This window comes from Paramormyrops kingsleyae, chromosome 17 (assembly GCF_048594095.1).
Source record: "Paramormyrops kingsleyae isolate MSU_618 chromosome 17, PKINGS_0.4, whole genome shotgun sequence".
Taxonomy (NCBI): domain Eukaryota; kingdom Metazoa; phylum Chordata; class Actinopteri; order Osteoglossiformes; family Mormyridae; genus Paramormyrops; species Paramormyrops kingsleyae.
This window is the reverse complement of record NC_132813.1, coordinates 1,251,751-1,264,230: the sequence shown is the minus strand read 5'-3', so window position 1 is coordinate 1,264,230 and position 12,480 is coordinate 1,251,751. Positions and strand designations below refer to the sequence as shown.

The following is a 12,480-nucleotide window of genomic DNA, read 5'->3' as shown; positions in this document are numbered from 1 at the left end:
GCGACGAGTGTCGGACAGCCCACAAAAATGCAGAATATCATTTACACTTCACATACACACACATTTTTAGTGATGCACAGATGCGTCTTTCCTATATGCTTCCGTAGCAGTACACCGTTGACCCGTCCCCCGGAACAGAGTAGGATGATTAACGTTAGACTTATGTAAAGATCCGTCTTCCGAACAGTAATATTAATAAGAATAATTTTATACTGTAGGCCTGCTGCTGAAGAATGTTGCCATGAAACTATTTTGTACTACAAAGCCGAAACACAGTAACTTTTTTTTTTATCTTATCAAAATTGAGCTGTTTTGCTGTGTTATGGTATATCTCATGACAACATACACTGCCCGGCCAAAAAAAAAGTCGCCATTTGAATTTATATCAGCAAATACTTAAGAGCCAATGACTGGATCATTATTACAGTCCAGCAACGTTATGCAGCAATAAAGTGAAGTCAGCTGAGTACCTGAATCTACTGAATGGCCAGGTTACACCTCCATCCATCATCAATGGATGTTTTCTTCCCTGTTGGCATGGGCATATTCCAGGACAAGAATGCCAAGATATATTGGGTTCGAAATGTCAAAGAGTGGTTCAGGAAGCATGAGGAATCATTTTCACACGTGACTTGGTCACCAGAGTTGACCAATGACCTTAACCTCATTGAAGGTCTTTGGGATGTGATGAAGGAGGCTTTATGGAGGTTCAACTCACTTGTCAATACAGGATCTTGGTGAGAAATTAATGCAAATCTGGATTAAAATAAAGGGTGAGATGTTGCATAAGTTGTGGAAACAATGCCATGAAAAATGTGCATCATAATCAAAGCTAAAGGTGGTCCAATGAAAAATTCAAATGGTGACTTTTTTTTGGCCGGGCAGTGTATTAGTTCAGCTAACCTCGGCTCTGACGGAAAAAAAAAAATTATAACTACAAAATCCATACAATAACCTTGACAAAATACCCCTTCTCTCAGTGTCAGCGTGTAGTCAGTGCGCTTTGCCTTATATTACTTTTAAAGCGGATGTCCATTTTCCCGTCCATAGTTTGTATTCAGATTGTGTATTTTAAACCCGGTTTGCCTAAAACAAAGGAATTCGGGGTGCTGGGTAATTTAACATGCTCTTCCCGAAGGCAGTAGTCATTTCATATAGACGACTTCTGCTGCAGATCGGATAGTATGCAAACTGGAGAATATATCGGATATTTTCGCAGTCCAATTCAACGTGATCCAACTAAACGGCAGTCATGCCCATGTAGAAAAACGGTGGAATCGCAACTTCCTGCAATGAAATGCATGGGAAATCATCAATTAAAGCAATTGAAAGTCGTGTTTTAGAGTGGTCGCATTATATATAACACATAAAAGCGGCAGGCAACTGTTTATTTTCTTTTTGAAGGTTGAAGCGTTAAATCTTTAAATAGCCGTCACTGGCTGCCTTTTGAATGCTTTTCTTCACGTTTCGAAACTAGCTAAAGATGAAATGTAGGCTATTTCATATCGCTTGTAATCATCTCTTTTTAAAGCAGTTGCAGTTCATAAATAAGTATATCAATGTTGGATGCGATGCTCAAGGTTGATAAACTAAGAACTACGTGTACAGTTGCTCTGTCAGAGTTATATGTGCTGTTTACAGGCCGTGGTGTGGGCTACGGTGCGCATTACAGGAGTCGTAAGAGGGGTCCCCCATAAAAACATCATTTACCGTCCAGGTTGTCTGAAACTACCAGGCCACTTTCTGATCTTACATGTAACGGTGTTCATGGTGCCCCATTTCTTAATGTGTCCTTTTATCGTATTAATATTCACCTGTCTTGTCCCCGGACACTCCTACTGGCCATATCGAAACAAAGGTTTTGTAAAAACTGGGGATTGACTTCGGAGGTTGAAAGAATTAGCGCTTGATAACCATGCTATTCTCAATTTGAGCAAGAGCTGATTATTAACGAACGATTATTAACATTGCTCTAGTTTACAATTTGCTATCACTTTACTACTAAGTCTTATTTGTGTAGCCTAACACCGAAGTGAAAATAAGAAAGACGTCCATTTTCTATAGTGCTTATATGGAGTAAATGTGTGCACGGATTGCCCATACGGTTAAATGTTTTTTTTTTTTTGGGGGGGGGGGAGGGAATTAAACATTTAAATGATTTTCACTTTTTGGAAAGCGTAACAAATTTTACGCTGCGTATTTCGACTGATGGGTTTTCTATCGCGCCCATGATTTTCCAGGTTTATAACAAATTACAAAAATAAACACAATATGACGAGAAATACAACTCTACAGCGGTAACACAACACAACATTCTAAATGACTACATTTTTCTGCTATAAACAACATTGTTTCTTTAAGTATTTTTCCAGTAAGACCTTGATATATTAAAAACTAAAGAGCACATAATAAACTTGATTATCTTTATTTATTTGTCAGCTCTAATAATTAAACTGACAGGAAGTGACAATTTTCATTTCTGCGTTCAGGTATCAGCCAATGGAGATGAGAGCTGATATATATACGGGATAATTTATGTATGTATCTGAGCTCAGAAAAAAGCTTGCGAACTAAAAGCTGAGCGATGCTGTGGGCAGCCAGTCCGCCGCCGCGACGCTGCACCGATCTGCACCTGCCCCGCTCCCATGGACAGACACCCGACTTTAATGCGAATCGAGGAGGGCATTTTTTGCCAATCGCAGACATGAGGAGCACATGTATGTGGTTGTCTTTTACGTGCATGGCGACTAGCGTTCACACATCCAAAGCCCGAATGTACAACGCCTCTTTTTTGGGGGGGATCTTCGAGGCGCCCGCGAACCGCTCCGGTTTGCTTACGGTGGATGAGAGTACTTTGGCTGACTGGCAGTTTCTTATAGGCAAAAAGAAATACGGCGCAGAGTCTCAGGATCCCACTGTGAAAGCTCTTCTAATCATCGCGTATTCTTTCATAATCGTAATCTCCCTCTTCGGAAATATCCTCGTTTGCCATGTCGTGATAAAAAACAAAAGGATGCACTCCGCCACTAGTTTGTTCATCGTTAACCTGGCTATAGCTGACATCCTCATCACCTTGCTCAACACCCCGTTCACTCTCGTAAGTAGCCTATTGCTGTTGTTACAGGACAGGTGTGTCCCGTTAATATGCATGAACTTTTCCATATGCAAGTTCAATATCAACAGTATGTGGTCGATTGTACGGTGATGATGCATCTTTATTTTAGGGCTCATTTTTATGCCTTTACGCACCGCCACATTGCGAGCGCTGTTTGCTGACTGTATGCGCACTGACACTTCGGCTTTGCAGGTCCGTTTTGTTAACAGCACGTGGGTCTTCGGGAAGGACATGTGTCACATCAGTAGATTCGTGCAGTACTGCTCCCTGCACGTCTCCACCCTAACCCTTACGGCCATAGCGTTGGACAGGCGGCAGGTAAGGCGCTTTCATCAGGAGCGTTCGTGCGCAATGCTGACACCGAGTTTATTTGAATAGTATTTGCACAGTATTCATCTTCTTGTATTAAATTATAGGTTACTGCAATGAATTGGAGTTCTGTGAGGGCATTCACACGAGATAAACTAATGATTTTAGGTTGTCTTTATTTTTCTTTTTTCTAGTTGTGACCCACACAAACCTGTCCGCTTATCTCCTCATTCCCTAGTGGACCACTAGTTATATTGCCGCTCCTCTGATACTAAAAATCCCATCTGGGAACATCATGGCACTGCGGATATCTTGGGTAACACTCAAATTTCCGTGCCGCGGACTTTCTGCTTTCACCTGGCTTTTGTGCAGAAAGTTCACGGCGTTAACTTCAGGCTACACTATTAACTCAAAAACGCGAATCGGGAGACTAACTACAAATCAGCGCGATAGGCTGACGAGGAGGGCCTAGTGAAGCATAATGCATAGTGAAGTAAATTTTGTTTTCCGCTCTAGATTATTCTGCACCCTTTAAAGCCTCGGATGTCTCCTGCTCGGGGTGTGATCTGGATCGCCGTCATTTGGCTGATGGCCAGCTGCTTCTCGCTCCCTCACGCCATCTACCAGAAGCTTTTTACTTTCGTATACAGGTGCGTATGTAAGCGCCAGCCGCCGATGCTTTGAACGGTGGAGCTACTGACCATACCAGCTTCAGTCAGGGAGTTCGGTGGGCTCATCTGGGCAGAGTTTCCCGCCAGTAAATCTAAAAGGAGACCCACGGATTCAGCACACAGGCACCAACAGATTTTCCAGTCATGAATACAGACCAGTTCAATAATAATAATAATAAAAATCCCATTTTTGATCTGCTGTAATTTCTATATAAGTTCTATTAATGAGGCAGCCCAGCAGTGTATTAGTCAGCACAGTCACCCCACATCTCTGGGACCAGGGTTCAGGTCTCTCCGCCCCAGCTCTACGTGTGTCGAGTTTGCATGTTTTCTCCGTGTTGTTGTGGGGTTTTCTCCAGGCACTATTTTTCCCCCACAGTCCAAAAACTTGCTAAGGTGGATTGGAATTGTCAAATTATGCGCGCGCGTGTGTGTGTTTTTGCACATGCATGTATGCCTGCCCCCCAGTTGTTGCCCCGCCCTGGGTTATTCCTTCCCTTGCTTCTGGCCTCTGTGACCCATCAGATGGGTATGGAAAACAGATGGCATAAATTGTTAAAAAAAAAAAAAAAAAAAAGAAGGGAAACCAGCCAATGCATTAATCTAATTCTGGCAGAGGCAATAGTTTCTGACATAATGGCTTTTCTAAGAGAAAACAAGTAATTCAATAGAATGAAGTGTGAATACACACCAGCTAGCTTTGTGTGGCTGCGGCAGTAAGAGCCGCGAGTGAGTGACCGTCGGAGCGGCATGCGGCTCATGTGCGCCTCCCTCAGGATGCTATCAACACCGAATCGTCTTAATTGTCGCCTGGTCTGGCTTTTTTTATTGGATAGATGAAACAACGGGAGAAAGCTGTTCTCTGTCAGCGGCATTTTCAGGCGGAGTGTGTAGATTAGACTCTAATCTGAGTGTGCGGGTCTCAGCAATTTCATCGTCAGAGGTAATGCAGAAAACTCCTCTTAATTGTACTGAAGTGTTCCTTCGATTTGAACCGGCCAGTTACCTAAGTACCCCCCCCCCCACACACACACACACACCCCTGCCAGCCCAAAATAGCAGCTCCACACAGCTGAGGTCCTCATCCAGCATGAGTGGGGCCTGGCAGCTGACTCACTGAGTGATGTAATGTGTTTGGGGGGGGCACCATTTAACCAGATACACCTGCAGTCCCATTGGCATCTGGCCAAATGCACTGACTCTTGTGAGCTCCATTTGGGGCTGTGGGCATCTGCTGTGATTGGCTACAAGATGGCCAATCAGGACGTGGAGTGACACTGGTGTGTTTCCCTCTCTGCCAGTAAGAACATCCTGAGAAGTCTGTGTGTCCCAAATTTCCCGGAGCCTTCCCACCTTTATTGGAAGTACATCGACCTGGCGACCTTCATCCTACTCTACGTGCTTCCGCTCCTCATCATCACGGCAGCCTACACCACAGTTGCCCGCCGGCTGTGGCGGCGCAATGCCATCGGCGATGTCACCACCCAGCAGTACTTCGCCCACCGCAAGAAGAAGAAGAAGACCATCAAGATGCTGACTGTGGTGGTCGTGGTCTTCGCTGTCTGCTGGTTCCCGCTCAACTGCTACGTGGTGCTGCTGTCCAGCCAGGTTATCCGCAGCAGCAATGCCATTTACTTCTCCTTCCACTGGCTGGCCATGAGCAGCACGTGCTACAACCCTTTCATCTACTGCTGGCTCAATGAGAACTTCCGTGCCGAGCTGAAGTACCTTCTGAGCATGTGCGGGAAGCGGCCTGGGCCAGCCCCTGAGAACCAGCCCCCGTCTGGGACTCACTGCCACCGCACTGCCTGGCCCGAGAGCCGAGGCTCCTCCCACTCCCGGCCCAAGGACACCCATGCGTTCAGGTTCACCTCCCACAATCACTCTGGCAAAACAGATATTCTCTCTGTGGAGCCAATCGTAGCAGTGAGCTAATGGTTAGGCCCCACCTCCATCACAAATACTCCCTTTGTGGAACCTATCGTAGCAGCGAGCTAATGGTTAGGCTCCGTCTCCATCACAGATATTTTTTCTGTGGAGCCAATCGTAGCGGTGAGCTAGCGGTTAGGCCCCGCCTCCATCGCAGACACTCATGATCAGTGGTTGAAGCCCATGTGGAGCCCTAAGCAAACACCAGCACCTCTCTAGTACTGCCATCACATTACTGCTCTATGTTAGCACAGCAGAGGGTACAAGTGCTTGTAGGAGCATGAGGAGCATCTGAAATTGGCTTGCTAAGTTAGTGATGGAGCCCTAGGTGCCTAATTGGTTGACTTGTGTTAAGTCCATCCTGTAAATACCATTAAAGTATTATAAATAAAACAACAGTGTACATATCTTTAAATCTTAGAAATTTGCTCTAAAATAGCAGAAGATATCCAGCCTTGTTGTGATCACTGACCCCTAACTTTTGATTTCATATATTTTTTAGCTCTGTGATTTCAGGCATTAATGATTTACGGTACTGTGGTTGTGAATCATAACCCCCTGAGGTTGACATGTACAGCTTGACTTCACATGTCCATGATGCTCGAATAAAAACCATCATACTTACCGGATGCCTTGTGTTGTGACTCGGACACTACTGGTTGCTTTTGAGGGTATTTGGAGCCAAGCTGTAAATGAGTGAGCGATCACCCAGTGAGACACCACTTCCCAGTGAGCGATCACCCAGTGAGACACCACTTCCCAGTGAGCGATCACCCAGTGAGACACCACTTCCCAGTGAGCGATCACCCAGTGAGACACCACTTCCCAGTGAGCGATCACCCAGTGAGACACCACTTCCCAGTGAGCGATCACCCAGTGAGAGACCCCTTCCCAGTGAGCGATCACCCAGTGAGACACCACTTCCCAGTGAGCGATCACCCAGTGACACACCACTTCCCAGTGAGCGATCATCCAGTGAGACACCCCTTCCCAGTGAGCGATCACCCAGTGAGACACCCCTTCCCAGTGAGCGATCACCCAGTGAGAGACCCCATCCCAGTGAGCGATCACCCAGTTAGAGACCCCTTCCCAGTGAGCGATCACCCAGTGAGACACCCCTTCCCAGTGAGCGATCACCCAATGAGAGACCCCTTCCCAGTGAGCGATCACCCAGTGAGAGTTACATTGTGTTCCTGGGTGGCCTGTTGTCTGCTCACAGACCTCCAATTCTTAATCAGTTGAACATTAAGAACCTCTTTACCCCCTTTGTCTCATTAGTATTCATTAGTGCAGTTTAGCTTTTTCATCTCTACAGATGTCTGATTCAAACACACTTTGGTTCAGTCCATTTTCGTGTTAAGAATTCTTTATTTCTCAATTTCAAGACCCCCCCAAAAAAACTTGATAAGCTAAACCTTCCCTCCATAAGGTTTATATAACCTTGATAAAAATCATTATATAAAAATGACAATTTAAGCTACTTATTTGTGTGTATACGTTACATAACAGCTCATTGAACCGTACAGACAGTCCTCGGGTTAAGAATGTCAGACTTATAGACAACTCATGCTTAAGAAACAATAAAGTCTATTATATTAAAAATTCAGATGAAATACAATGATTCATAATAACGAACCTTCACACTTTGTGATGCTCGTGAAAACATTGCGCGGCTTTAGCATTTCGCTGGCTTGAAGTAGAGCACAGTACCCCACATGGAATTACTTTTATTATCACTGTATTACTATTATTATGTCCTGTATTATTCCTCTGACTCACAAATTCGACTTAAAGACAGACTTAGGGAATGGATCTTGTTTGTATCCTGGAGACTGCCTGTATAGGAGAGCTACGTCTTAAGAACATAAATGGAAAATGTAGCTTTACTAGGTGATAAATCGAATTCAAAAAGAGACTTAGCCTCAGAAAGTTCTGTCTGAGCAGTAGAGAGATGATAGATCAGCCAAAAGTCATGGGGCTCCTCACTTCTGCTCTCAGGTCTCCACCTGAACACAGCTGCACTCCAGCCTCCGTGAAGCTGACCAGGTATCAGGAACTACAGCAGCAGGGGAACATGGTGGGGGGGGGGACACACCTAAGACATCGACGTCCACATTGGCTTAACGATCTGACTCACTTACTCTTACACCCGTATGTCAAACTGTATGACATTGATCACTCTCACGTTTGAGACCTCCGATGATGTTTAATCACGTTAATGTGTAAATCTTTTAATGGATTTTTCATCTTTTATCGATGGTTACAGAAATAGGCTGGCATAAAGCCTCCACTATTGGTAAGGATACTTTTCAGGAAGCCTGCTCAGATGATGGGAAAGAGGACCGTTTACAGCTAATTTAAGGTCATAAAACTCCGTTATTACCACCATTATTACCACCAAAATGGGAAGCGGACCTATACTGTTCCATTATCAGCTCCTCTCTGGTGACCCCTGATGACCTCCTAAGGCCACACCCCCTCAGATGTTTAGCCAATCTCCAATGGTGATACAAAGGTCACTGCATTAAGGGCTAATAGAGATGACTAGATGGACCAGTGTCCAGACTACACAAAGGCAACCAGTGTTTGAACTGGTCAATTTAAAAACTGAAGGCAACCCAAGCAGAGTACTTCATCTATACTTGCTGAATACAGCTGTTTACCTATTGCTGGGTACGCTAAAATAATGATGAACCATGACTTACATAGCAAAAGGTGAACAGCTATAAACCCAAATCCCCCCTCTTTTTGAACAACAGCTGATTTGTGAACTTAACAAGTTCCACTGTAGAATCGACACCAAAGTCTGCAGCCCAGAATCCATCTTCCCCAGCCACCTGTCACGCGTCTGAGACTCACAGTGTCCATCCTGCAATGTTCCCACTATAAGCAAGAGAGACAACTATTCAAAATTCTGAACCCACACAAAACCTGATTCAGTCACTCTCTTCTCACTAAAATACTGTGCAGACCAGCTCTCTTCCGTATTCACAAAAATATTTGACGTCACCACAAGAATGCAAAGTTCCTGCATGCTTCAAAGTATCCACCATAATACCTGGTTCAAGAAGCTGAAAATCACAAATTCCAGTGACTCATTCCCTTACCTTCATGAAGCCCTTTGAATATCTTGCCCTGGCTTTACCTCAAGCCAGTCACAGACCCTGCTCTAGACCTACTACCGTTTTCTTACAAAGCCAGTATGACTGCAGATGATCCTGTAAACAAGACTCTGCACTTCATTCTGGAACATTCAGACTACCCCAGAACCTGCACGAGAATCCTGTTCATAGACTTTAATCTTTAATACCACAGGACAGACTTTCCCAGCTCAAACTGCCCATCAATATCTGTAGTTGATCACTGATTCTCTCACACACAGGAAGCAGCCAGACCTCAGGCTCTCAGGCCACGAGCACTGCAGTCACATCACAGCATATGACTGTGGGTCCTTACCCTCACTTCCCTCTCTTTGCTGCACCAAAAAGCACGATTGAAATTTGCTGATGACAACTTTGGGGATGAGTCAGCGTACAGACAGGAAATTGACAAGTTGATAGCACGGTGCTCCACCCCCCTCATGCAGTGTCGCTCCTCCGTCAGCGCAGTGGACTCAGTCAGGTTCCTTGGTAAAGTCATTTCCAAGCACCTGAAATGGGAGAAAAACATCAACCCCATAATCAAGACAGAAACTGCTTTCTTTGTTATGCTAAGACAGCTTGACTACTCAACCTGCCCCAAAACGTACAGTGCGGATCCATGCAGCTGCTATCCAGTACACACCCGCACCTCCCATCAGTCTGTTATACTGTAAAGAGGCCCGCTAGAGATCTTGGGCCCCATGAAAGCATATCTTACTGGGCCCCCTACCCACATCAATCCAAATATTTTGGGCCCCATCACTAAGAGGCCCTTTGAATAATTCTAACCCCCCCCCCCCCCTTTTACGGCACCCCTCTATATTGCCACAGCTGCCACAGACAAACACAGACTGCAAAGAGTTGTCCAGTCTGCTGAAAAGACCGCCGGCTGGAGCTGACCCCCCTGCAGATGCTGTCTGAGTCTCAGGCCATAAGAAGAGCCCTAAAGATCGTGGATAATTCCTTCCACCCCAGCCACTCTATTCCAAAGACTCCCCTCATACAAAAGACTGTGGTCCATCAGAACCAGTTCCTCGAATCACCAGAAAGGTTGCTTCCTTGTAGTAATCTAACTGACAAACAAGGTTCTGACCTCCATGGGACATGCACACTCACTCGGAGTCTAATTTATCAATTCTGGGTGACTAAGTTTTTATTTATTTATACTCTTCTGTGCAACTCCAGCTTCTCACTCAATTTTCTGAATGATAACATTGTCTATTGTATCCTGTCATTATCCTATACTTTTTTGTACTATTGCAACAGCACTTATATACCATGCCAAACTCTGTGTACATGCAAATGTACTTTACCATAATGAAACTCATGGATGGTTTGTATGGAAATAACCAATTCCAGCCATAACAAAGAGACTTTCTACTTTTTCATGAAGTCATAAATTTTCAGTGATGAATTTTCTATTACCGATGTCTGATTAATGTTCTTAAAGTTAATGTTCTTCCACTGACTGTCATGACATGCAGGGCAAATGACTTGAGGGCAAGCGTTTGGCAAAACAAAAGAGGTTTTATTGAACTTGAACAAACGGGGACTGGAAATTAACAAGATCACAAGGGATCAAAATAAGATGCTTAGACTAGGGACAGCCACAGGCAGACAGGGGGAGCAACACGAATGTCTGGACTGGAGAACACAGGACTGGGAAGCACATATATACTAGACTAACGAGGGAGCTAACAAGAGGCAGCTGGCAGTGATTAACATGAAGGTTAGGAACAAGAGGTAAGACAAGCGAGTAACAGGTGTGGCTTGTTAGGGTCACACTAAGCAGGAGACAGGGGGTCAGGTGGACTTGGCAGGCAGGAGGTGACACCTGCATGCATAACACTTGGCTAGTTACGGATGCTCTAGATAGGCCTAATGGATTGCAAAGCATGCTATTTGTTATAGCTAATTTACCATGTCATGAATCAGGGCCACTAAGTAATTGGTCAAATCAAGTGGTACTGTGCATCGTTGGAAGAAACTGGGTACATGCCAAAAGGCCAGATGTCTATGACCACTGAACTCTTGGGTTCTGTTTGATATGGCCAAGTTCCTTCCACATAATCACAAGGCAGACATTACTCAGATTAGTTTAATTAAGGTGATTAGCACTAAGCACTTTCGCAGTTTGCTTCTCCACATCAGAAAGCGACATCGCTGTGAGCAACTTTAAAGTCTAGAGGGGGGGTCTCAGCCAATGTCACAATTTGTGACAAACAGACTGGCGGCCGCTGCTCTATTCAGCAGTAGCGTTTTTCACCGAGAATGTAACTCACTGCTGAAGCATGCATAAATAGGCCTATCCAGTTTTCACACCTGCGAGGCTACACAAAGCTTCAGTCTTACTGTCTTAAAAACGCAGTACATACTTAGCATGCTCAGTATTATTCAGAACTCTCAGTAAAAAAAGCTTGGGGATTTGAAATGCACTAAGAGCGGTACATTTAAGCTCATTTGGTTTTTAAACCATAAACGCACGATGTTCACGTTTCCCCCTAAAGGCGTGACGACCGGTTTCTTCAACAAAAAAGGAGGTAAAGCGGATGGCATGCAGTCATTCAACTTTTAAAATTCACATTTTCAATATTTTCACCTGATTATCTTTACATTGTTATGAAATAGACATCCCAAATGCATTTTATGAAGCACACACGTCATAAAACGCTCTGGATTGGATAGTCACATGAAAACGCTTAGAGAGAGGGAGAGACAGACAGCGCAATTGAAGCATATCTTTCCACTTAGTATTTTACCCACCCTTCGTGCTCGTGTCGGATATACACACCTTACTTTGTGTATTCTGCCATTTTGCTTGTATGTGACATACTCACTGCATGTAGCTCCTCTGCACGCAGGTGGTTGTTATGACAACCATTTAATTCCTTCAGCAGCGGGGTGGCTATTTAACAAATGTCTTCTGACTGGATGAAAATATTGCATTCATGTTTCCGAAATTACACTAAAATCAGTATCTTGGTGAAAAATGAGCGCAAATTACTTAAGCTACAAGTTATTTCGTTTTTTAAAATCATTAAAAGACCTAGGCATTTACCAGAAGAGACGCTCTCGCTCCCTGTATTTAAAATGTAACAGATCGTTCAGTAATCGTTATTTCGTCTTGTGTACCATGCTCAAAAGCGGTACTTAGTGTTAAATTATCGATCCGGCATGAAAAAGACGGACGTTTGATGGTCCTCTGATCGCACTTTGCACGTCATTGCCATTCTAACCGCGGATTATAATCGGTTTATATTTATGGTGAGAGAGTCGTCTTCATGGCATCGCTAGGCAGGCCCCTTTATGATTTAAA

General features: G+C 44.4%; 1 protein-coding gene and 1 long non-coding RNA gene across 2 annotated transcripts; one reads left to right on the top strand and one right to left on the bottom strand.

Moving 5' to 3' along the window:
• The first annotated feature begins 2,585 nt into the window (after positions 1 to 2,585).
• On the top strand, positions 2,586 to 6,648 carry gpr83 (G protein-coupled receptor 83). Its single transcript, XM_023792565.2, has 4 exons — positions 2,586 to 3,097; positions 3,308 to 3,433; positions 3,941 to 4,074; positions 5,397 to 6,648. The coding sequence occupies exons 1-4, from the start codon at positions 2,705 to 2,707 to the stop codon at positions 6,028 to 6,030; spliced, it is 1,287 nt and encodes a 428-aa protein (XP_023648333.1). The 5' UTR covers positions 2,586 to 2,704; the 3' UTR covers positions 6,031 to 6,648.
• A 770-nt stretch (positions 6,649 to 7,418) lies between these two features.
• LOC111833896 (uncharacterized) lies at positions 7,419 to 12,235 on the bottom strand. The gene is made up of 3 exons (XR_002835863.2): positions 11,956 to 12,235; positions 9,481 to 9,673; positions 7,419 to 8,907 (listed from the first exon to the last, which is right to left on the bottom strand). It is a non-coding gene; the product is annotated as an uncharacterized lncRNA (long non-coding RNA).
• Between the last annotated feature and the right edge of the window lie 245 nt (positions 12,236 to 12,480).

Coding starts and splice junctions, on each gene's coding strand:
- gpr83 (XM_023792565.2), top strand. CDS start 2,705: ATGAGGAGCACATGTATGTGGTTGTCTTTTACGTGCATGGCGACTAGC. Junction 3,098..3,307: donor TCAACACCCCGTTCACTCTC/GTAAGTAGCCTA, acceptor TCGGCTTTGCAG/GTCCGTTTTGTTAACAGCAC. Junction 4,075..5,396: donor CTTTTTACTTTCGTATACAG/GTGCGTATGTAA, acceptor CCTCTCTGCCAG/TAAGAACATCCTGAGAAGTC.